Below are 26,033 nucleotides of genomic sequence, written 5' to 3' on the forward strand. Positions count from 1 at the left end.
GGTTCCGCCCACAGGGAAGGACAAGGAAAGTGTTGTTCAAGCTAACTCTCATCTGTCTTCATTTTGGGAGGACACGATTTGTGAGGACGTGTTTACGAAAGTGTCCAGGCAGTGTGTGTGTGTGAGTGTGAGTGTGTGTGTGTGTGTGTGTGTGTGTGTGAGCGCGCAATAGCTCAGATCCTTAAAACCAGCTTAAGGACTCTTCAAGGTGTGCTTGAGGGACTCCCGAGGTTGAAAGACAAGTTCCTTAAAAAATAAAAAATTAAACAAAAAAAGCCAGCTTGCTTTGCTGGAAAAATTCAGCAGCAGAAAGGTCAGAAAATATGTGGCGAGAATAGGTTGATTGAAGATTAACGTCTTATTCTGCCACTCGTGATGTTTGCGGCATCTAAATGCTCAGATCTGGCTCGTGTGCGGCCCTAAACATACACCGTCTTGATTCTCTCTCACTCACATACATACACGGGTCACATACACACCTTTAAAATATGCAAGGTCACTTATTTTCGTTTTTTCGATCAAAGTACTGTCAAAAATACAGTGAAAGAAGTATGGATTCCCTATTGCATGACAAGGTTTTTGGAGACCGATCAACAACTCACTGATAATATAATTCAGGAAAATATCCTCACTATTTACCGTGCCTTACAATGTCAATCTTTCCTTTCTATTATTTTCGCTCTCTCTCTCTTCTTTCCCTCTCTTTTTCGGGGCCATGGGATGCAGCAGAGGAGAATAAAGGCTGCTTGTTTCGCTGACATGAGCCGAGGGAAGAGCGGTCCAACCCTTGCACACAGGTATGACATCCTGATTTAGTGCTTCATTTACAAAAAAATAAAAGAAAAACAGGCAAAGAAAAACAATCCCATTCTTTACAAAAGCACCTTCATTAAAGTTGACAAAAGACCCTGGCTAAAACAATCACCCGGGTAACCTCGTTCTCCCGCTCAATTTCTCACTTCTCGTACACTTTTCGTCTCTCCCTTTTATTGTTTTTTGTGCACACGTCATTGTGATCTTTGATCCAAACAAGTGAGATCATAGCTCATTACAGCAAGTGGGAGTAAATAGACTGCAATCTTTAAATTACGCAAAGCAGAAACATGCAATTAAACCTTTTGAAGAGATAAAAGTTTGTGACACTCTAAAGAGGGGATTCAAAGGTTGCACAATAGCAGTTACATGGCTTTGTGCTTTTATTAATAGATCTAAATATATCTGTCTTCACTGTCAAAAGACTTGGGAGGATGATTGTGGAATAATGGCTCCGGGCCCAATGTGCAATCTGATGATACAAACAACTCACTATGGCTCCTCAACGGGGGGAGGGGACTGGGTCAGTTCAAATCTTGCATGAGAGTGTGAGCAACAGAGTGGGCAACAGAGGTAAGGACTTGGTGTTTGTTAGATTAGCAACGGTGTTTATGGTGAGTAATGAGCTTACGCCACTCACGGAGCTATTGAATGGGGCTGCACCTTTTCACGGAGTGTGAAAGCCAGGGTGGATGCTTGGGTAGCACGGTGTCATTTGGAAGACTGCGCAAGTGACAGAAGTGGGCAGGCGCGAGAGGCTCATCATCGCTTTTACTAAGTAATTTATTAAAGGCGCCGTGTCTTTCAATGTTGGAATCGATAACGTAATCCTATAATAGACTATGATCAAAAAGACCGCCCTGCAATGTAGAAATCAAAAAAGAAATCAATCTGTCAGGCTTTTCCCTCCTAATCCCCACTGTTTGCTTTTGAGGAGACGGTGAGACCGAGCGCCAGTCCTTTGTACACACGGTGTAAGACACCGGAGTAATGTCTGTGTAAACAACTTTTACCTCTGGAACTTAATCTCAGTGTCAACTCCAACGGCACGTTGGGAGCGATTGGAAGGAGGAGAGGCGGTGTCGCTGACATACCGACGTCTCTCCGTTGATATTGTACATGTAGAGTAACTGCTGAGTAAGCCATCAGTTGGTAATAGCTGAAAAAAATAAACAGTCCTTGTAGAGTTTTCACACAGCCGAGATAATCCATCACTTCATTTGTTAATTGAAGAGTGTCACTTGAACAGTTCAATGACTTGCTGCTTATTTGGCGACAAGTCACTTGTGACACCCAGAAACACTCTTCCATGTACAATAAGTCATTAAGTTATTACTGAATTTCCTCGAAGACGAGCAACACTGGCTGACTGAACGTGACACAGATTGTGATATGAAACATGAAGGGATTTTGCTTGATAAATATTTAGCGTCAATAAATGGGAAGAATTTAGGGACACATACGCTCCAGCATAACCTTAATCAAGGATAATAAGGAAACAGAACTAGATGAACTCGAGACAGAGACAGTGAGAGAGGTGGAGGGGCTGCGGATGAGGATAACAGTGACACTTCTGGAAACGACCGCTCCTCTGGAACAATGGGCAATTTAACATATTTAATATAACTGCCTCCAGCTGTCAGCGTTTCACCACTGTATAGGCTGCGGATCGCTTTTCCTGTCTTCTGCCTCTTCCTGTCATTTTCTTTCACAAATCCACCGGCTCTCGCGCTCCCCTTTTTCCCTTTCGGCATGACGTGGATAACACAGGTCACGAGTCAGAAAGGACTCAACAATTTCAAATGTATATGAGTTCAAATGAGTATAATAAAAGCTCTCATCAGAAGTTTGAATTTGATGTTTTAGAAGTTGTATGTGTGTCAAGGTATGGGGAACAGGACAAGCTGTTTAGACCTGATGGAATGCTAGAAAGCAGTCCTGGTTTGATCAGGGGAATTAGCGTTAGTGGCTCACTGCTGCCATCTACACATCATTAGTGGAACTGTACATATATTAATTTTTTTTCTCCTATAAGCCCAACAACACAAATAAACTTCAGTTTATTTCAAAGTTTGTTTCGTTGATCGGACTTAAGATATTAAGATGGGTTCACATTTCGAAACCTTTTGTAATTTTTTTAATGAAGCTCTTAATCAAATATATAATGTGTAGTTTCTGCCTGTAAGCAGAAGTTACGACAAAGAAACAAGTTCTGACCCCCCAAAAAAACAACCACAACACATTCCCTTACTCTGAACAAGGAGAGTGAGGGCTTGTTTTCTTTGGCGCGGAGTGGGCTATTCTTAACTTAAAGTTCACTCTCTACTAATCTAGGCCGGGGCGTCTGTCTCATACGGAGTCCTAACCTTTTAAAACATGCCTCTGGGATCAGTCTGCTTTAGGGAGCCATTCTGACCCGTGACCAGCGGACCTCCAGAGTAACAAAGTTCTGTTTCTGCTCAGTCAATAGGCAGGAGACATGAGACAATGTGGGCACAGAGATATACCCTATCTCCCCTTGGCCAAACCACCAGGATTCCAACACTGAATGGCAAATAGAAAACAATGGAAAACAAGGCTCTGGAAGCCATGCAGGGACATAGATACGCATTGATGGATGGAACACACACACACACACACGCATAGGGTAAAAAGGGTCCTATAAGGCGGAAAGCACATACTCAAGAGGGGAATGTTCTAATTTGGTTCCATTCGAGTCTTTGTCCCGCTGTGCTGCATGCATGGCGCTGAAGAACTGATTGGACAGCAGTCGTGTAAACACCAATCAGAGAATGAGTAAGCCGAGCCAATGGGCTGTTAAGAAAGAGACCGCACATCCACCACTCATCCTTCACACACTTTTTGCGTTCACTTTAGGGAGGTTTACTGCTGAGGTGGATGAAAACAGCATAAACATTATGTTATTAACGACACCCTAGTCAAGTCAAACCGGCTTCTAAAGAGCACATTAAAAAGCCCTCTGAAAACAACCCAACGCTCATAAGCACGGACCGAACAAACTCTACTTGTACTGCTTGTTTCTAGAGAATATTTAGCTGGCTATGACTGACGTGCAGTTGGTTTGATACCGTGACAAATGTAATTGTAAAATCGCTTTGGACAAAAGCGTATAATGTAATGTGAGCGCATCACATCTTTAATGAGTTCCATCACTCGTCAGGCACTTTCGTAGACATTATTACACACCGCGTCTCCGTGTAACAAGGGCGGTAAACTCCGGTAAACCTTGAGCTGTCGGGCCAGTGAACACACTTCAAGGCGAGCGCAATTGTTGTAAGGAAGCAGGCGTGTTAAATCCTGTGTGTAGCTTTGGCGTGGGAGATTCTGCTGAACCGGATGTGGGCCAGACCAAGGGGGCCGTGGGGGTGAAAGAGGATAATATGATGAAATCTCTTTCTGAGAAGGTTTCAAGATCGGGATAACAAGGACACGGATGAAATGAAGAGAGCAAAATCGTATCTTTCAAGCAACCCTATCGAGAAAAATGATACAAGTGGTCACCCAGTCACAGAACTCTACTTCCTAACAGCTCCACTTTTTTTTTTTTTTTACTCCATGACTTGCTTCCTCCCGAGCCGACATCCAACATGTCACCCCTCCACAGCACCCGCTCCATCAGGATAGGTGTGTGTTAATAATAAAGCCTGTCTAGTCTCTCCTCTCAGCCCCTTCTCCCTGTGTGTCTGCCATGACAGCTGCAGGTGGGAGAACACACACAAAGAGAAGTTTAGATGGAGAGCACATTGAGAATGCTAAATTGTCGGCAAAACTATTGGCATCGCTAGTGCTTAAATTATTGCCTGGTACAGCCAGATTGCGCACGGGGGATAAAGTTCGAGTCACTGTATATGCAAACTCTCAATCCAGTTCCAACAACTTCTCAAGCAGCTCCTCTGGAGTTACAAGCACTGGGTGGGACAAACAAATCTCTCTTGTTTCATCCGCACTCTGGTCTTTTTTGATGCTCCAGCTGTCAACCACCACCCGAGCCCTCCGGTGTCCGTCCACAATTCCCAGGAAAAAAACACCCCTGCGCTGTAAGTAAGAACTTTGACCGCTTTGTCAATGATGACTGTCTACTTTGGAAAACTCCCACCCACAAGCACCCGCAGAGCAACAACCAGACACGCATGCACATATACACACGCACAATAACACACACAGTCCGAGACTCATCCTATCCTCTCAGGGCAAGGCTGATAAACGAGCCAGCCGGAGAAGAGAAGAGACGGAATCCCTTGTAAAGGAGCCTCTTGTGGCCGGAGAAGACAGCAGCGGGGGCTGGTGGGAAGGAAGACAGAGCGATGCTGAGTAGCCCCCGTGAATGATCTTTTCCTCTGTGGTGGGGGAGACTGGAAATTGCTGCCGCGAAGGCCGCTGCCAGTAATCAGGTTGGCTCAGCTGTTCGGGGTGTCCAGCTTGCGGCAATGAAGCTTCCAGAGATGGGTATTATTGGTGTGAAGACAAATAAACACAGGAGAGAGTATCATGCAGGTACTGGGAATTTCTGTAATTCTGTGGATGTGTGTGTGAGTGAGCGCATGTGTGTGTGTGTGTGTGTGTGTGTGTGTGTGTGTGTGTGTGTGTGTGTGTGTGTGTGTGTATGTGTGTGTGTGAGTGAGCGCATGTGTGAGTGTGTGTGTGGCCCAGGGATGATGCTCTATGTGGGAGGCGAGCCGGCAGAGTCACGGCCTCAGACCACAGAGGATGTGGAGAGAGGAGTCATCGTTCTTCTCCCCTCTCACCCGTTCACCCACTCTCTCCCTTTCTTTCACTCTCCAATTATTTTAGTCTGTCAGCATCTTACTAGTCTCACTAGTTTCCTGATATTACAAAAAAGACTCACTGGGGTCATCAGATTCCTGTATTTCCTACAGTTTTTTCCAGAAAAGCCTCACTGGGAAATGAAACCTGTTATTATGAAAAAAAGGGTATTTGGGGTTTGGAAGTTTTATTTTGAAATAAAAATTAAGCATTATCATATCACATATCATATCAGGAATATTTATAATAACATAACATAAACTTCTCAATTATTCATTGAGTCAATAATTTCATACTGAGTTTCATAGTTCTGAGCCAGCTCCACTGTCTGTAAAATTCACCAGTGTAACCTTCAGCAGCTTCAGAACCCAACTGTGTTCCACTCCCAGAGAGGATGGACTTGTAGGCGATTTGGGGGAGAGCCTCTTGGGCTCACAGTGAAGGTCCACAGGAAAAAAGGGATATTGTGGAGACACACCCGTCCATATGAGAATCTATTATAAGAACCTCTGCTGTCAGCCATTTAAGAAATTTACTGACGGTAAGTGAATAAGAAGTTAAGGATTCTTCTCCAATTAAGCAATTGATTACAACAAGTGATCACCCACTCTATTGTTAATTTAAAGATTTAGCTTGGGCCAGATCAAATGGCCAAAATATCACATGATGATATTTTTTCGCTGAATTTGACAAGATATAGACCGTGTTGTGGTTGATTTACAATCCCATATTAAATTTCAGTTCTTTTGTTATATTGCAACAATATGCATTCTTGAGGATGAAATTGGTATCGATGTTCTTTTCTGAATCTGGGTAAGGTAGACAATGGGGAGATTTTCCAAGAATTCTTTAGAAGCTGTAAGAGGGTCATATTTGTGGGGCGTGGTTGCCTTGTTTGACAGGTCTCTCATTCACATTCCAGCAATGTGAATGGGTGTATCTTTTCCTTCCTCAGGCTGTCTGGTACTGTAACTCGCCCCACCACCTCAGCGCACCAAGACTGTGCCACACTGCCGAATTCAGATGGTTCTGGCTCCATTTCCTGCCAAGAACCCAAACCCCAGGCTTCAAACGGACTCTTCAGAAACCAAGGAATGATGTCACAGATGCCATGACCATTAATTTCTACAGTCATTCTAGCAACATCGTCCGTCATCATTTGCAAGTGAATTACAACACGTTTAAGAGACATAAAGGCGTGCGTACCCCCGCAGATATAAAAAAATAGATGAGGGATTAAACAGGAGGGACACCTACCTTGACATGACTCTGAGCCCCGAGGTTGTAGACCTCCGTCGGTTTAACCTGGTTGACAATCTTCACCAGGCAGGTGCTGTCTGTCAGGTCGCCATAATGTAGCTTCATGTCTGAGGAGGAGGGACACACACACACACACACACACACACACACACACACACACACACACACACACACACACACACACACACACACACACACACACACACACACACACACACACACACACACACACACACACACACACACACACACAAAATGTATCTATCGTCTACACAGATTATTATTATTTTTTTTTTTAGATCTACATGAAGTATTGCGGTTTGCTGAGTTAAGTACGTACTCCCTCCGGTGTGAGTCTGGGGATTCTGGTACAGATGCTCAATGCGACCTGTATTGAAGGAGCTGGAGCGTCGCAAAATACCATGGACCTGGGAGACAAAGAGATTTATTCATAAAATTCAACACAAGAGTGTTAAACATGCTGCCAGAGGACCTGATGAGCTTTTTTTTTTTTTTTTTTTTTATATATATTTTAAAACTTGTCTTCTATTTGTGTGTAATACATGGTTTTCCCCTTTGTCCCCCTACAAGGACAGATAAAGACAACTTGTTCTGTGCTGCATATTGCATATGTAAGGTCGTCGACCTGATCAGTTGATTGATTGGAACTTTATTAGCCGAAAAGAGCCTCTGAGCAGGCTGCATGGATCACTTGTAGAGGTTGACTTCAAACTCCAGTTTAAAACATAACCTGTGTCACATTAAGGGAATAGTTTCTCACTCAGTTACTAACCCCTCATCTAATACAATACATATTTCTGTCGTGCAGCAGTTCAAAGGACAAATCCACAATCTGTGTTCAGTGTAAGAACTCGCTCCACATTTCAGGCAAGGCTAACACGATGCCACAGCAGTCAGACCCTGCAAATGCAGTTAATTACATTCAGCAATGTCATTTTTCTTTTAAATCACTCCTTATTCAGTTTTTGCACTGAACGCAAATTATGGATTTGTCCCCCATTACGTGCATTGAACTTAATGCTCATGATTTGAAGCTTGGGAGCCGCCTGTCAGCCTGGCGGTGGGAATGTGGGAATGTGCAAGGAAGCTCTGCTTAGAGGAGATAACAGGACATGGTCCTGCGGAGCTGCGTATTAGGAGGACACTGGGCCCTGACCTCACTTCCTGTATTCACTGTGCGCTTCCTGCCTGCCAGCGAGTCCCTCTTTCATGAGCCGCCCTATCAGAGTCCCCTAGCCTGGAGCAGGGTCATTTCCTCTCTATTGAGGAGAGGAGGGAAGAAGGGTGGGGGGGGATAAGAGAGGACGGCAGGGGAGGAGAGAGTAGGGGATGGGATAGGAAGGGATGGGAGCTGAAGGGGACAGAGGAGAGAAAAGAAGATGTGAGGAAAGAAGCGAGGCAAAGAGACAAGTTGGGAGAGGAAAGAAAATAAAATGAGGGAAGAGACAAAAAGGGAGAAGTGGGGAGTAGAGAGGGGGGGAGAGGAGAGGAGGGGAAAGGAGAGAGGAGAAGAGACAAGATGGGAGAAAAGAGGAAGGGAAAGTAAAGGAAAGCAGGGAAGAAGAAGAAGGAAAGCTGAGAGGAAAGGAGAGAGAAATAGAGGGTTCGTACTTTGCTTCTGCAAACTATCTGAGGAGGAATCAAATAATTTAGTTACTGTCAGGAAAATGGAGCAGCACTGTGTATGTTCGGTCCATCTGTTCACTTGTGTGCCTACATGAGAAACCATGTACGGCCACTTTTCAGGGGTGTGAAGTCACCACACAAACATGACGTAGTCTGGCTCAGCAGCGGCAGCTGCTTGCAAACGTCGGCACGGGGAGGTCGTGACACACACACACACACACACACACACACACACACACACACACACACACACACACACACACACACACACACACACACACACACACACACACACACACACACACACACACACACACACACACACACACCGTTCAGCAGGTGAAAGCTGGTGACATCATCCCGACGACTGTAGAAAAACAGCTGTTTCCTCGTTAATGGCCCGACACCAGGGGTATAAGGTCGAAGGTTAACGGAATAAGTGTAGCGAAAAGGTTCTTATCAGAGCGAGGCGTGAGTCAGTCTGTGTTACCTCTACATCCAAGCCACAACTGGACGGAGCATATCAATGGAATTCACCTTGTGTGTGTGTGTGTGTGTGTGTGTGTGTGTGTGTGTGTGTGTGTGTGTGTGTGTGTGTGTGTGTGTGTGCACTAGGTCGTGTTGTGTCAGAAGTCTTGCTGTTTTCTTTCTTTCACCTCATAGCCTTTCTCCAGCAGGAACTCAGCCAGGTAGGATCCATCCTGAATGAACGAAAACAAACAAAATTGACATACTGTCCAAGATGAACACTTGGTTGACCAATTGAAAGCATTTAACATATTAATAAGAAATATAAGTTCTGTATATGCAAGCACATCTTAACCCTCAATTAAGTAAAGGCAATACTGACAATAACGTTCCTGTCCCAAAAAAACGACCACAATTAGTTTCAATGGATGCTCGTGTCCAATGAAAAGAGCAACAGTTAAACCCAGATAGAAAAAACTAGGGCAGTCAAAATGTATTTTCTCCTGTATTAAACATTCCTATTGCCGACGAGCCATTTATTGGAATTGAATTGATCATAATTGACTATGTTGTTTGCCATGACATCAATGTAAGGGAAAGGCAAATTTATACACACTGTGATTACACTTAAAATCTTTCTGCATAGTAACGATATTGAAGCAGTTATTCCTTTCAGTGGCAAATACCAAAAAAAGTTGGATTAAATGTATGAATAATAAATAAGTCATGTGATTTTTAGGGTGGTTGAAAATACATTTTGAAGCAAGGCAGGAATGTTTCAACACATTTGTTGTGATTTGTAAATATTGAACACATATCAATAAGAAGAGAATCTCTGAGAAAGTTCACCAATATAGAACTGGAACACTCAATTATCATAATGCTATATTTAGATGCAAGTGACAAATAATATTTTGACATCAATGTCAAATAATATTGACACCAAATAGGAAGATTTAAATATTATCCCAGAAGAAATCAGTGATTTAAAATGGTAGAGCTGATAGAGCCAACATATGACGACAATATCCTCCTGAAACCACCTAGATGAGAATTTAGCATTTGGAACATTAACTTTAACACCCGTGCGATTAACAGGGAGGGGCTTTGGGAGGTTGTCAATGTGTGAGCGAATGCATGTATGTGTGCGTGGACGTGTGTGTGCACAAGTGATCTTGCCCTGTCAATAAGGTCTTGTTCCCCTCACCCATGTTACTTCTCGTCTTTTTTCCTTTCTCAGACTTTCCAACCGCACATTTTGGATCACACTGGAACATTCCAAACTAGTCATGGCATTCAACCCCCTCATACATAGACACACACACGCACACACACACACACACACACACACACACACACACACACACACACACACACACACACACACACACACACACACACACACAACACACAAACACACAAACACACACACGTTATTGCTCCAGTCGGATACTTCCGTCCCCACCGGTCTGGAGATGATGAGGCCCGGGGGGTCGAACAGTGAAACAGAGAATAATGGCAATGTGCTTCAAGTACAAGCCCCTGACAACCATGTTTTAAACTAAACCCTGCCTCTGGGTGACAGTGTGTTCTGTGATGGAGTAAAGCTTCTAAAGTTCCCCTCTTTGCTGAAAACAATAGCCTGGAATCTCCCACAGGTTTTGTTAGAGGAGACGCTGGCGGCCGACCAGGCCACTCCACGCCGCACGCAGTTTGGTTCATCAAAACTGGTCGTCAAACCATGAACGGTCCTGCGAGCCGGCGGGGATTTAGCTCAGCGCACTGGCAGTCCGGTCACCTACCGAACCCTTAACAGTGGGTGGGTGAAAGAGCGGGGAGGGACACCAGCACTAGCGCCCCCTGGCAACACCACCACCACTTCCACCAACCCCCCCCCCTGTCCCCACGGTGTTCAAAGCTGTGGGCAGTGTCATGTTTTCCTGCCCCTGTGCCAGGGTCAAAGCGTTCCATGCCAGACCAATATGGAAAACAAGCCCCAAAAAGCGGCTGCTCTGTTTGAAAACAAGAGGCTCCTTTGAGGCCATATTAGCCCATAAACCCTGGCCTCACCTCGCTGTTTCCTGTTATGGGGAGCCGGGCGCTGATGGGGAGGGATGAGGGATGAGGGACGCACTAATACGGGCATAAAGACACACATGCACACACGGGGAGTCACCTGCCAGTGTGGTGCCACGCCGCAAAATCCCAAAAGACTAATTTTGGCCCTGAAACAATATATTCACTATAACTCTTCAGCTTGACCGAACACCAAACAAGCGCAATGTCAGGGAGAGTAAACGCTGATTAAAGAAGATTGGTTTGGGTCTACCATGGGATACTAGCAGGACACCTGCAGAGGGAGCAAGAGTTAGAGAAAGGACATTCTTCTGGTAGTTTGCATATGTGTTTACTCCATGTGAATATTAATGTGTCTTTAGTCTTAGGTGACATCTCACCCTTAATACGGGGGTATACATAATTCAAACCTCAGAAGTTTGAGTCTGTAATACAGACTATTAACGGGAAGTGATAGCGATAGATAATCTATAAAATAATAAAGCAACAAAACCTAAAGTGAGTACTGAGAGCTTGCAGGCCTCTCTAGGTAGAGGAATCTGGGTTGAAGCAGGGTGAAGTTTTTTCCTCCCTCTCAGCTTTTAATTCCAATTGGATTGAAAAACTAAGAGGGAGAAAAAAAAAAAAGAGCTTCAGAACGTTTCAGTAAACTAAATCGATCCATGTGTTTGAGGTATGTCAGCAATGTAAACTCTGTGTACCACATCATAATTAGTGCCAATTATGGACATCTCATTATAATCACATCATTATTGAGCAGTCTCATTAAATATACATGTAAATATCACCAGGGGGCACTGAACGTACATGCACGTGTCAAAATTAACTCTGAATAAAGACAAAATATCTTACTACCACTATGTACTCAGTAGTACATAGACAAGAGCGGTGGTTGTGCGTTATTTGCCATTATAAATATTATGGTGCTTCAACATAGCTGACGAAGACAAATTCACGGCAGCACCAAGTGCCTGTTGATTTGGTGCCCCCTTCTGGTGGACCAGTGGATTTTATGCTCTTCACCAATTTATTCCGGTCGAAGGCAGAGTGGGGATCATTGGAGCACTTACTTTGAGGCAGTAAACTCCTGAGAGAATACATTCAACAAATGTTTCTCCAACTGGCCTGGAGGTTTTATTTGCATGTGGATTCATTATAAGTGTGTGTCTCGGCACTGACTTCACACAGCAGAGTGTGTTTATTTGCCATTAGCGCTAAGTTATAAATGAATCACTTTAATGTGCTTTCTTTAAACCACAAACAGGGTATGCCAGGCACACCGCCGGTCTGCAATTACGGCTGATATAGCATAATGAAGCCATAACCTGGGACCAAGTCACACAGACAGACACAGACACACACACCAAGGGCATTTTCTGTAAACATATCAATATAACAAATGTGTATAACCAGAAATCCATGATATTGATGTGCCTGGGTAACCCATATCCAATATGTCTATACACAGAATCACTGTGTAAATTCTTACAATAATAGGTAATAATGCTGATGACGAGTGTTTCTCACACACACACACACACACACACACACACACACACACACACACACACACACACACACACACACACACACACACACACACACACACACACACACACACACACACACACACACACACACACACTTCATTGAAATGTAAAAAATATATCCACAAGGTCAACGTTAAAGACAAAACATTTGGAACCAACCAAATTTAGCTTCACAAGCTGATAAAGAGATGATGTTTGTTTGACTCTCTATCAGTCTTGGAGGAGTGATCAGAGCTCATCATGTGCCCTAATGAGCATCAGAGGAGACTTGTGCACGGATTCTCAGCCTTTATGATTATTATTCCAGGCGCCCAGACAGACCATGTCCTTGTGCGACTATTAGCCAAAACACGATGAGTTTCAAACACCGACAAAAGATCCTCAAAAGGAACGGAGCTTGCAGGACACACATCAAACAGCTTGGCGGGGTTGGAGGGTGGAGGGCAGGGGGTGGTGGTGGGGGTTATCACAGCATAGATATGTTATGCTAACCAGAGACATGGAGGAAAGAGGTGAGAAGTTCAAAACCAAACCAAAGATTTACTGTCAAACGGAGAGAAGACCGACTTTGCCCTTGGCGTAACCCCTCATCATAAAACAGTGGTATTACACGGAGGGCCCCGCCTGGCGCTGCCTTGGCACTCAGGTGGTCTCCCATAATTCACACCTCCTGACGCCGATACTTCACCCAAAGACAGCGGTCAATTCAGCTCAGACTGAGTCGCCTGCTGCCCTGAAATTTATGAACAGTAGTTAGCCTCAAGATTTATGGTATCATCTGAGCCTGTGGCTGGAGTACTGTTAGGGACCCCCCCTTTCCCCTTCCCCTGCCTATTTCAAAGATGGCCAAACCAGATGCCTGCCTCCTGTACGGGGCTTCAACATCAACACGAGGCTTCTTAGTATAGTATGAACGTCGGAATAAAAATGAAAGAACGCTGTTATTCTTTCTGGGGCTTTTTGAGGTGGAAAGGGGGAGGAGCCCTGGTGCTAGTGGACAATGGAATATGGGATGAAAATGACTTTCAAAAGACATGTGATGATAGCTCTTCCTCCTGAGATGAATTGTGACCGATAGCACAGCAGACAAAAACAAGCACCCTTAAGCGTCCCTCAATTTCTTATTGACCATCTCTCAATCAACACATGAAGACCCTGCTCTTTCGACGACACCTGAATACCTGATCCTATCCTAGCTATGACTAACTATTCTTATTTTTGTTGATGTTGACTCGTTTTAAGTTGTTGCATTGACATAATGCATTAACAACATGAGTACTAAAATATATATTTTCTTTACTAATGACACCATTCTCTCACCATTCTACCATTCTACAGGCCCCTTATCTCCTGATAAGGGGCCTTTCTGTGTGGAGTTTTTATGTTCTCCATGTGCTCACATGGGTCTCCAACACAAAACAGGGACCCCAATTAAAAACATGCAGTAGGCCACAACATGGATCCACACGTGGAATTGGTCCCCGGGCGCCAATGAAGTGAGGGCTGCCCACTGCTCCTGGCTTCCCCTGGAGGAAGGACAACTAGGATGGCAGAAACTCAAAGGACAAAATTCTCCAGTTCACCATTATCTGCATGTGTGTGTGTGTGTGTGTGTGTGTGTGTGTGTGTGTGTGTGTCCTCACCACTATCTGCATGCGTGTGTGTATGTGTTAAGTGCATTGCACCTGTGAGATCAATAAATGATGATCATTTTCTTCTTTATTCCGATTCCTTACAGCTATCTTAGACTTGTATCTGGCTGAATTAAGAAAGAGGAGCTCATGCACTTGCTCCAGTGGTCGATGTATGTTTTGATTGTTTCTAGCCTTTCATGTAAGTCGCTTTGGACAAAAGCATCTGATCAATGAATACACGTGAAAATAAATCTCTCAAAGGCATCCTATAGGCTCCTTTGCTGCAAACTATAAATAAACATACAGTACAAACAAGCATGCATGTAAGCAGGTACGTGTAGGGAGCCTTTGGTCAAGCTGTAGCATAAGGGCACCAATCTTCTCACACCCCTGCCACTGCGCTTTTCTCGGCGCAAACAATAAAGCCTGGTTAAGAGCCACACAGCATTTTTTTTCCGTGAGCGCGCGCACCTTCCAATTTTTTTTTTTAACTCTGCATGGTGCACTTCATTGCATTCGTGATGGACATGTTCCGAAGGAAGGTTGTGCAAAAGCGGTCCGTAGGTACAAACTGTACAATCCATTCATGCATGACCACAACAATAATCAGATGGTGTTGAATTCAGCACTGTCTCTACCCAAATATTTGGACTATTTTAATACCGTATTTTCCGGACTATAAGGCGCACTTAAAAGCCTTTAATTTTCTCAAAAAACGACAGTGCGCCTTATAATCCGGAGTGCCTTATATATGGATTAATTCTGGTTGTGCTGACTGACCTCGAAGCAAATTTGTGTGGCGCTCTGTCAACATGTTTTAGTACGACTTTGGTAAACTACAAAACCTCACCGCTTGCAGCATTACGGCTACCGTAGTCAGGAGCGTCGTGGAGTAATACATATTGTGCTTCACCATAATATTACAGTGTGTGTGTGTATAAGGACCCCACCCCAAAATGGCACATGTCAAGAGACACGCTTACGACGCGGACTTCAAACTAATGGCTATCAGTCACGCAGTAGAACATGGGAATACAGCAGCTGCGAGAGAATTCAACATTAATGAATCAATGGAACGGAAGTGGAGGAAGCAAGAAGATGACCTGCGCCAAGTAAAGAAGACCACACAGAGTTTCCGAGGGAACAAAGCGAGATGGCCACAGTTAGAGGACAAAATTGAACAGTGGGTTATTGAACAGAGAGCAGCAGGTAGAAGCGTCTCTACAGTCTCTATTCGACTGAAGGCAACAGCGTTAGCACGGGACATGAATATCAATGACTTTCAAGGCGTTCCTTCTTGGTGCTTTCGTTTTATGAAAAGACGTAATCTCTCCATCCACACACGAACTACCGTCTCGCAGCAACGGCCAAAAGATTACGAAGAAAAGCTGGCCACTTTCCGCGCATACTGCAAAAACAAGATCACTGAAAAGAAGATCCGGCCAGAGCACATCACCAACATGGACGAGGTTCCCCTCACCTTTGATATCCCCGTGAACCGCACTGTGGAGAAAACAGGGTCCAGAACGGTGTCTATACGCACCACAGGGAACGAGAAGTCATCCTTCACTGTAGTTCTCGGTTACCAGGCTAATGGCCAGAAACTTCCACCCATGGTCATTTTCAAGAGGAAGACTTTGCCAAAAGAAAAGTTTCCAGCCAACGTCATCATCAAAGCTAACCCGAAGGGCTGGATGGACGAGGAAAAGATGAGTGAGTGGCTGAGAGAAATTTACGTCAAGAGACCGGATGGGTTTTTCCACAAATCTCCGTTCCTATTGATCTGCGACTCCATGCGCACCCATCTCCCTGATGCTGTCAAAAACCAAGTGAAGCAAACTAATTCGGAGCTTGCCATCATTCCGGCTGGATTAACTAAAGAACTCCAGCCGCTAGATATTGGTGTCAACAGGGCGTTTAAAGTTAAACTGCGAGCTGCGTGGGAGCAGTGGATGATAGAAGGCGAACACACATTCACGAAGACAGGGAGACAGCGCCGGGCGACTTACGCTACTATCTGCCAATGGATCGTGGATGCCTGGGCTAACGTAATCAGTCTCAACTGTGGTCCGAGCTTTCACGAAGGCCGGAATCATCACTGAACTGCCAGGTAACAGCAACGACACTGACTCGGATAATGACGAGAGGGATCCGGGCACGCTGAATGCCGTAATCGCACAACTGTTAAACTCGGACACTGAAGATGAAGAATTTGAGGGATTTGTGGACGAGGAATGAACTGAAAAAGTGAGTGTATTGTGTTGTATTTTACGTGTTATAACTGAACAATTTTGAGAGTTATTGTGAATACGCTAACGTTTGATTTAGCGGTATCAGACTTTTTTTTACGTGTTACAACTGAACAAGGTTGGGAGTTATTGTGAATACACTCATTAATTTTTGAACAATGTTGAGAGTTATTGTGAACACGTTTAATAAAGTTTGACTGACTGACTTATCTGACTGTTTTATTTCACTTAATGCGCCTTATAGTCCGGTTTGAAAATAGACCATTCATTGACAGTGCGCCTTATAATCCAGTGCGCCCTATAGTGCGGAAAATACCTTGGGACTTCTTTGAAATCTTTACACCGACAATTTGCACAAACTCACAACTAAAAAAAACAAAACAACCCTGCACTGACCACAATAAGGGCCAATCTCAATCCCCGCTTGGCCCTACCACTTTGCCTTACCACTTGGCCAAACCCCTCTGTTTTGCACACTTTGTAAGGTAGGATGTCCCGTTTCTCTTGGGGATCGAGGGCTAGTGATCATCTAGCCCTCCAAATGGCCATCAAAATAGAGCGTTTTCAGATGCAGAGCCCAAACTGAACAGAAGAAGAAAATTCCCAGAATACTTTGCAAATGAAGGAATTGTGAACGGAACATGGCCACAGGTGTGAGGAAAGAAGCCAATTGCAAATGATCATGCATTTTTTTTAATCCATTGGAATATCTTAGTTTGATGTAGATACAAAGGAATATGTCATTGGATCATTATAACACACATTTCAGGAAAATCATTATTGACGATGTCAATAGAACTTTGTGTAAACGAAGATTTGTGCATGACTGCAGTTTTATTTCGATGTACCGTGTATGAAGCTTGAAAAATAATCCAACACCAAAACAAACACAGCTGATTTCAGCCCACGCAACTGGTAACACCACACCAGGCACCGGCATTGTGGAAACGTCTGTCCGGAATGGAATGCCTAGAGCCTCATCGCTGGTGTGTGAGTATGTTGTGAGTGTGCTACTGACGACGTAACGAGTGGTGTCCCATTTCTTAAGTAAAGATTTCAACCCCTACCCCTTGTGGCTCCGTTCTCAAGGGCCACTACCCAGTCCGGAGTACGCCAATACTAGGGGTAGGACCAAGGGAGGGAATTGGGACTGGCACTAAATATACATACATTTAACAGTTCCTATTTAAAATTGTACTGCTCTATTATTGTTCAATCAAACAAGTCAAATTCAATCTTTCCCTGAGGACATGTTTATAATGGTTACAGCAGTTCTTTCAGTTTCCCCTGGTGGTTCATGCATAGCGCAATGAATAACCTGCCCTCTGTTATTCATTGCGCTGCCCTCAACCTCAAGCCACTAGCTCACTCAGGTGCGCAAGCGCCAGGTAACGTCATTCGCGCCGTCTCACACCCTCGCACTTGTAACAGGCATGAATCAAACTACACACAACAATGGAGTTTAGAGCACAGCATAGCATGCACTGCACCCTATGTCAAAGGCCCTGTACTACCTCCTAAAAAGTAATTTGGCATTGAAACTGTCAAAAACAGTTTAGACACAACTGTAACATTATACCCTGTGGGCCCACCACCTGCAGGGATAGGCGTCGGGGTCGGGTGCAATTACTAGTTCTAGGGAAGCGGAATGTCACCTCTTTGGCGGGGAAGGAGCCGAAGCTGGTGTGGGAGGTGGAGCAGTACCAACTAGATATAGTTGGGCTCATCTCTATGCTCAGCACTGGCTCCGGAACCAAACTCCTGGAGAGGGGCTGGACTCTCCTCTTTTCCAGAGTTGCCCAGGGTGAGAGGCGCAGGGTGGATGTGGGGATAATCACGAGCCCCCGGCTGAGTGCCGCTGTGTTGGAGTTCTCCCCAGTGAACGAGAGGGTCGCCTCTTTGCGACTACAAGTTGCTAAGGAAAAAGCTCTGACTGTTGTGTGTGCTTATGCACCATTTCAGAGTATTCGGCCTTCTTGGAGTCTCTGGGTGGCATCCTGGAAGGGGCTCCGCCGAGGGACTCTATAGTTCTACTGGGAGACTTCAATGCTCACGTAGGCAATGATGGAGAAACCTGGAAGGGGGTGATTGGGAGAAACGGCCTGCCTGATCTGAATCCGATTGGTGCTTTGTTATTGGACTTTTGTGCTAGTCATGGATTGGCCATAACGAACACTATGTTCGACCATAGGGTGGCTCAATAGTGTCCGGGGTACCAGACCACCTTAGGTCAAAGATCGATGTGACTTCGATGTGATCGATTGCCTTTGTGGTTGTGTCATCAGATCTGCGGCCGTATGTCTTGGACACTGGGGTGAAGAGAGGAGCAGAGCTGTCAACTGATAACCACCTCGTGGTGAGTTGGCTCAGATGGCAGGGGAGGCTACCAGACAGACCTGGTAAACCCAAACGTGCAGTGAGGGTGAACTGGGAATGCCTGGTGGATGCCCCTATCCACGAGGTCTTCAACTCCCACCTCCGGAAGAATTTTTTGCGCATCCCGGGGGAGGTTGGGGATATGGAATTTGAGTGGGTCATGTTCAAAACCTCCATTGCAGAGGCGGCTGCTAGGAGCTGTGGTAGGAAGGCAGTCAGCGCCTGTCGTGGCAGTAACCCAGGAACCCTTTGGTGGACACCAGCGGTGAAGGAAGCCTTTAAGCTAAAGAAGGAGGCCTTTCAGGCTTGGCTTGCCCAGGGGTCTCCCGAGGCAGCAGACAGGTACCGGCAGACTAGAAGGACTGCGGCTTCAGTGGTCACTGAAGCAAAAACCCGGGTGTTGGAGGAGTTCGGGGAGGCTATGGAGAAGGACTTTTTGTTGGCCTCAAGGAAGTTCTGGCAAACTGTTCGGCGACTCAGAAAGAGAAAGCAGGGCTTGGCTCAGGCTGTGTTCAGCCAGGGAGGAGAACTGCTGACCTGGAATGGGGATATTGTCGGGCAGTGGAAAGAGCACTTTGAGGAAGTTCTGAACCCGACCAATATGTCCTCAGGGGAAGAGGCAGAGTCTGAAGACTCAGGGGAAGTCTCGTCTATGGCTGGCAGAGGTCTCTGAGGCAGTTAAAAAGCTCCTCGGGAGAAAGGCGCCGGGGGTGGATGAGATTTGCCCTGAGATTTGCCCTGAGATGGGCAAGGTTCTGGACATTATTGGGCTGTCTTGGTTACCACGCCTCTTCAGTGTCGCGTGGATGTCGGGTACAGTACCTGTGGAGTGGCAGACCGGGGTTGTGGTTCCCATTTTTAAAAAGGGGGACCAGAGGGTGTGCTCCAATTAAAGGGGTATCACACAACTCAGCCTCCCCGGGAAAGTTTACTCCAGCGTGCTGGAAAGGAGGCTCCGGCTGATTGCGAACCCCCTTGCGATTCAGGTGGAGCAATGCGGATTCTGTCCTGGATGTGGAACAGTGGATCAGCTCTTTCCCCTTGCAGGGTTGCTAGGGGGGTCGTGGGAGTTTGCCCTGTGTTCCTTGGGGATCCTGTGGTGGGTACTGAGGGAGATGGGGTAGCTGGGCCATCTGGGCCTTGTACAAAGTGAGAGCTGTGTTGTTATTCTATGCACAAAGTCAAACACGTTCTCAAGGGGCAACCTTGGACTCCCCCAAGGTTGCCCCTTGTCCCCGATTCTGTTTGTGACAGAATGTGATCCACCAGGAGGAACTAGAAAACTTTGCCGGGGAGAAGGGGGCCTCGAGCTCCTTGCTCAGCCTGCTGCCACCGCGACCCGGCCCCGAGTAAGCGGAGGAAAATGGATGGATGTAACATTACAGAAATAAAGATAACTCCAGGAAGCGCCGTACAAATATAATAGGGGCATTCAAAAAATGTCAAATTTATTTTGCGCTGGGGCATGTGTTTTTTGTCTACAAAGGGACATTTACTCTTTAGGTAAAGGAATCGAAATACGTGGTGTTTGGTTATGGCCTACTTAAAGGTGCAGAGTAGAATTTAGCGGCCAGTGAGGTCACGGAGTGCAACCAACTAGATACCCCTCCCCTCACTCTCCACTTCCAAGCATGTGGGAGAGCATAATGTAGGCTGCGGAACTTGAAAAAAAATGCAAAAGGCCCTCACTCGAGCCAATGTTTGGTCTTCCCTTCTGGGCAACTGTAGAAACATGGCAATACAATATGGCAGCCTCTATGGTAGGGGACCCACTCTCTACATAGATAAAAACAGCTCATTCTAAGGTAACACCAACACAACGATTTTTATTTTTATGGGATTATACACCAATTAAAAAATACTTATGAACATTATATACCATTTCTGCCAAGTCTGTTCTAGTAGATGCCACTAAGTTCTACACACTGCACGTTTAAATACACTTTAGGACTACCATTTGGGATTTAAGAGCATTTACAACATCCAAAGAGAAACACAGTCAAATATCTCTGCAAATATGCCCAAAATCCAGCCTAAAATTGCTCAAAAGCAAGCAAATAAACATTTTGTTTATTGGACATATTTCAATAACATAGAAAAAGTTCCAATTTATTCCGAAATCACATGCATCGAAAATAAACCAATCCAGATCCGTGTGTCTGGAAGCCTGATGAGCAGGCTCTGCTGCAGACGTTTGAGAACCGCTAAATCATTCAGTTACAGCCTACTCCAAATGTATGACGGGAAATTCATATATTCTGGTTATTTTCTTTCTGCATCTCTAACTCAGGCCTCGCTTCAGTTCGGATCAGCATTCAGCCTTCCGCGGTACCACGACCATGACGTTTATTTGCAACTTGTCATCTACATTCTCAGACCACATCAACAAACAATATTTTGCACAAACAATAATGTTTAAGTGATCAAAGAATCTCCAAACATGTCACAGACCACTAAAGGCTAAATAAATAAGTATGGTTAAACAGAACAAATGCAATAAAAGCACTTTTATAGGACATAGTGTACTTTGAAATACGATCCAGGGCGGTCATCTGTACTTCCTGGTTTGATTGTGCTCCCAAAGACCAGGAGTTTGTCCAAATAATAGGTCTTCAACGCAATAAAAGGTTTTTATGCTTTGCAGACACATTGGAAATAGGGCGCAAAATCAGAAAACAGCACCAGAATATCGGCATGCATTAAGCTTGAAAAAGTACATTTCCTCCATTTAAAACATAATTACTAAAATTAGACACTTTCAAACTTCTGCCAATAATATTAAAAAGCATATTTATGTATTATTTAAGATACTTAAAAACATCCATGTGAATTATTTCAAATGCGTCACAGTTTGGTTGCCAACCTCAGGCTGAGGGTTTTTATCTAAATAAATGTCTGTACAGTCACTATCGTCGAATGAGTTGACATAAGGGTGATTGAGCCTACGGCCTACAGAAAGCCTCTGCATTTGCAGTATTCTGTGTATTAAAAACTGGGGTTCCGTGGCGACTTTCCCACCATGCTTTCAAATTCATGCGTTCAAGTCTACTGGCAACCTCAAATTGTTATGGAGGCGTGGCCCAGGCGCTAACTACAAACTAGGAAAGAAAATGGCAATGCTCAACAGTCAAAGAAGGTGTGAGCCGTACCATCACCGCATGTGTGACCAATTCCAGAGCATAAAACACTTGAGTTGACTTGACTCAATGAACAAATGTCTTTCTTGACACATTTCTGTATGACTATGAAAAAATCTATCCACACAATACACACCAAAGACAAACTGTGTGGCAGAAGAATAACTGCACAGGTCAGAGGAAGTGCAGTGTTTTTTATTATTATTTATTATTTACAACATGTTGCGGATGGCTCTTGACCAGATTTTTGTGATGGACGTATGTTTCAACGCCGATACTCTTGTGCTGTCATCTGATTTTGTGCCCTATTTCCAGTGCGTAAAAAAGGGAAAATAGGACATAACACATTCCAGACAGAAACTGGGTGTATTTTTGGGTGTGTGCGATGTCAACAAAGAGCTGAAGGAGTGGGTTTAACTTTGATGCAACACTCCTACTACGCAGAACAATGAAAATGCATCAAAGTGTCAAACAGAACGGCTGCCGTGATATTATCTCTGCATTTCACCGTTTACCCTTTTTTGACTGGTACAAAGAACCAGGAAACATGGTTTATCGAACAGAATTTCCAGCCAGACGAGTTTTGTTAACATCACACTCCTCTCCTGTACTTGTTTTTCTTAGTCGAGTTCACTTTCTCAAACACAAGCCATGTTTAAATGTAATAGTTCAGTAGCTAGTCATACTGTAGCAATAAGGACCTGGTTTAAATAAATGCAAATAATATTTCCATTTATATTCACATATTATGTGACGTTATTGGTGACGTAAATGGATGTGATAATATAGGATAAATGTTGTGTTTGAGGCTATTTTTTGGGAATAATTTGCTTAATTTAATATCCAATGCCTCAAAACGTTCCCAGTTTTCACTCTCTATTCTATCCCAGAAACAGACAGGTGGCCATCTTATTGTTGGCTTATGGTATGGTCACACCGCAGGCAATGGGGTGTTGCAGAGCGACAGGCTGCAATGCATTTGAAACTGAGCTCGGTTCCATCCAGCTAGAGGGGCTGAGCAACGACCAGCAACAGGCAGACAGCTTCACGGCGACAAAGAAAGTTGAGCAGGTTTCAACATTATGCAAATGAGCAGCACCGAGCAGCACCGAGCGCCAGGTGACAGCCAATAGGAAGGAAGATACACTCTCAATGGCACTGGTCACTCAGACCACTGCATTGTTCCTATTTTTCTGTTTATGAAAAACGTCCCTTAAACTATCGATACAATGAGGAACACCTAATTTTATGTTTCTTCAACAAGGACAATTCTTTATTTTAAGGGACGGGATTGTTTATGTAATTTCTCTCAAGAAGTTATTTATTTTGTCAAGTAAACAAACTAAACCATTTTAATAAAAAATAAAAAGTAGACACAGCACTATCTATCTATATAATGTATATTAAATATGGGAAAGGAGAGAGGTTTGAAATGTGTGACGCACTCACAACAGCCAGTCCGTGTTGAGCCGACACGCCCACAAATGCCAGGGGCACAGAAGCCCCGTCGCCGCCGGTGTAACCGTACGGTGATGAGACGAGAGCTGCTCGGCCTTAAAGCAGCAGCCCCGTTAGGTGTGGCGCTAGCATTAGGTGTTACCGCCCTATTATATTGGCTCACCGAAAGAGTTGGTTCAGTTCATTTGCTTATGCCTGAGAAGGAAAGTAGCTTCAGGCACGCACGCACGCACACACGAACACACCGCATTTAGTGGCCTACGTGTTTAACGACCGTTCGAACTTATGACCAGCTCTCTGACCAGTCTGAATTGTGTGCTGCGTACAATACCACTGCGTCTCAGCGTCAAGCATTTCATCGCGCATCACCCTTTATACACTATATACACGGTATATACTGTATACATCTCATCACCGTTCTCAGTCTTGTTCCTGCAGTCTGTCAGTATTCACTACACTAGCATTCGCCATCACTACGCCCCCTGACCTTCAAATATCACGGGTCCTCGCTCATCGACCAATTCGCTTAACAACCTGGTCCTCGGAACAGAACTCGGTCGTTAAATGAGGAGTACCTGTATGTACTATATACACTATATACACACACTATATACACTATATACATCTCATCTAGGTGCCTGTATATACAATACACACTATATATCCACTATGTATACACTTTATACACTAAATACATTATATATACTCTATACACTATTTATAAACACACTATATACACTTTATACACTATATACACTGTATACCTCTCATCTCATCACCGTTCTCAGTCTCGTTCCTGCAGTCTGTCAGTATTCACTACACTAGCGTTCACAATGGCCATGCCCCCTTACCGTGAAATAACACGGGTCCTTGCTTATTGACCAGTTTGCTTAACAACCTGGTCCTAGGAACGGAACTCAGTCTTTAAGTGAGGAGTACCTGTACATATATTTGTTGCTTTCTTGTTATATATTTTTCACTAAATGTTAATATTCAGAGTTTATCATTATTATAATTATTATTATTACTATTATTGAAAATAATACTTTTTTTTCTTCCAAATCTGTGTTGCACAGTGTTTGGAGTTTACCCTTTTATCAATTCACAGCACTTGTATGATCGCACCATCAGTGTGGAACAACAGATACATATTGCTGAGTAGAAAATTTGTTTTCACAGAGGAATGGTGATCCAAAGGGGTCTGGGTTGTCACCCATTTTATGGATGATAATGGAAATTTGCGAAAGCATGAGGAGTTTTGTGAGAAATTCCAACTTCAATGTGCTGTTAAGAACTATAGTAGAATAATAAAAGCTGTACCAATCTCTCTAAGTTCAATGGTTAAAGAAGACATTCGGTACTTAAAGGTCTCCTCTGGGCTGAGGCCGCTTTGCATCCAAGGAATTGACTTATGTGACAATAAATGTACCAAGAGAATTATTAGAAACACTCTACTAAATGTAATGTTACCTTCACCCAGTAAGAAGGAAAATATTTTCCCAGGGAATTTGAAGCTGAAGAGGTGAAGAAAATAAGAGTAAGATATATTTCATTGCCACTTCCTAAGGTCAAAGAGGTCAACTTTAAAAAATGTAAATTAGATTTTCCCAACAAACTAATTCTTGAGATTAAGATTGAACTGTGATGTGAATAATTATGTTTTGTGAAAGGGAAATTGAAAGTTTGGGACATGCAGTGCCCAAGGAGGTTGATTCGTTGCCCCCGACGATGAACACAGTCAAGTTTAGTGGTTTTGTCGGAAAGAGAAACTCGAATTGCTTCCCAATACTCTTGTTGTTATTGGGGAAGCTATTTTATACATACATGTAGAAATTCTAAGACTAAACCCAGTCTGAACCATTGGAAGAATGAGCTTAAAACTCCTGAGTAAGTCACTGAAATTTGTGAGAGACAAGAAAGCCCTTCATTTGTTTTCTTTCCTGATGTTACAAATGTTTAAGTTCATTTCAGATAGCCCTATGTTTTATTTTTTATTTTTATTATGTATTTTTATATTCTATTTCGCTTAGTCCTTGCTCAACCTGAGGCAGAAGAGATGAACAAAACATGTGCCTTGTTTGCTTGTATTTTGCCAAATAAAATTAATAATAACAGACTTGTATGACCGCAGAAATAAACACTCCTCAACACCATTATAAAGGTAACTAAGCATTTACAGCCTAACATTGGATTTAAGCATCTAAACACGCTACTCTTGAGACCTGCAATGAATGAAAAATGAATAAACAAAAAGCAGCCCAGAGGGCAACGACAGCGCAGACGGACAGGTTGTGGTTTTGGGCGAGAGAGGCGCCCATCATGTGGATGCCAGGGCTACTGTACCTGTCCTGTGATGCCCGTGATGATGGCCACCTTCCTCTCTTTTTGCTGCCCCCCGTTCACCACGGAACCGCACGACGACTCCATACTTTGGGCCATAATTTTTGAATTGTTATTTAATTGTATTTTATTTTTTTTATTTTTAATAGCGGGCTTACGGTGCAGTGCGGCTGGCGACGAAGGGAAGACTCTTCGGGAAGGTCTCTGAGTCCACTGGGCATCCGCAAACCAAACTACGGC

General features: G+C 44.1%; 1 protein-coding gene across 1 annotated transcript in view; it reads right to left on the reverse strand.

The window, feature by feature from the left end:
* Positions 1 to 25,984, reverse strand: part of gmds (GDP-mannose 4,6-dehydratase) — a 138,629-nt gene extending 112,645 nt beyond the window's left edge. The window contains exons 1-4 of the mRNA XM_080010350.1: positions 25,797 to 25,984; positions 9,162 to 9,206; positions 7,199 to 7,286; positions 6,856 to 6,965 (exon numbers count right to left, since the gene is read on the reverse strand). Of these exons, the coding sequence (XP_079866476.1) occupies positions 6,856 to 6,965; positions 7,199 to 7,286; positions 9,162 to 9,206; positions 25,797 to 25,892 (339 nt within the window). The 5' untranslated portion in view covers positions 25,893 to 25,984. The remainder of the gene's footprint in view (positions 1 to 6,855; positions 6,966 to 7,198; positions 7,287 to 9,161; positions 9,207 to 25,796) is intronic.
* Between the last annotated feature and the right edge of the window lie 49 nt (positions 25,985 to 26,033).

This window comes from Zeus faber, assembly GCF_960531495.2.
Source record: "Zeus faber genome assembly, chromosome: 1".
NCBI classification, from domain to species: domain Eukaryota; kingdom Metazoa; phylum Chordata; class Actinopteri; order Zeiformes; family Zeidae; genus Zeus; species Zeus faber.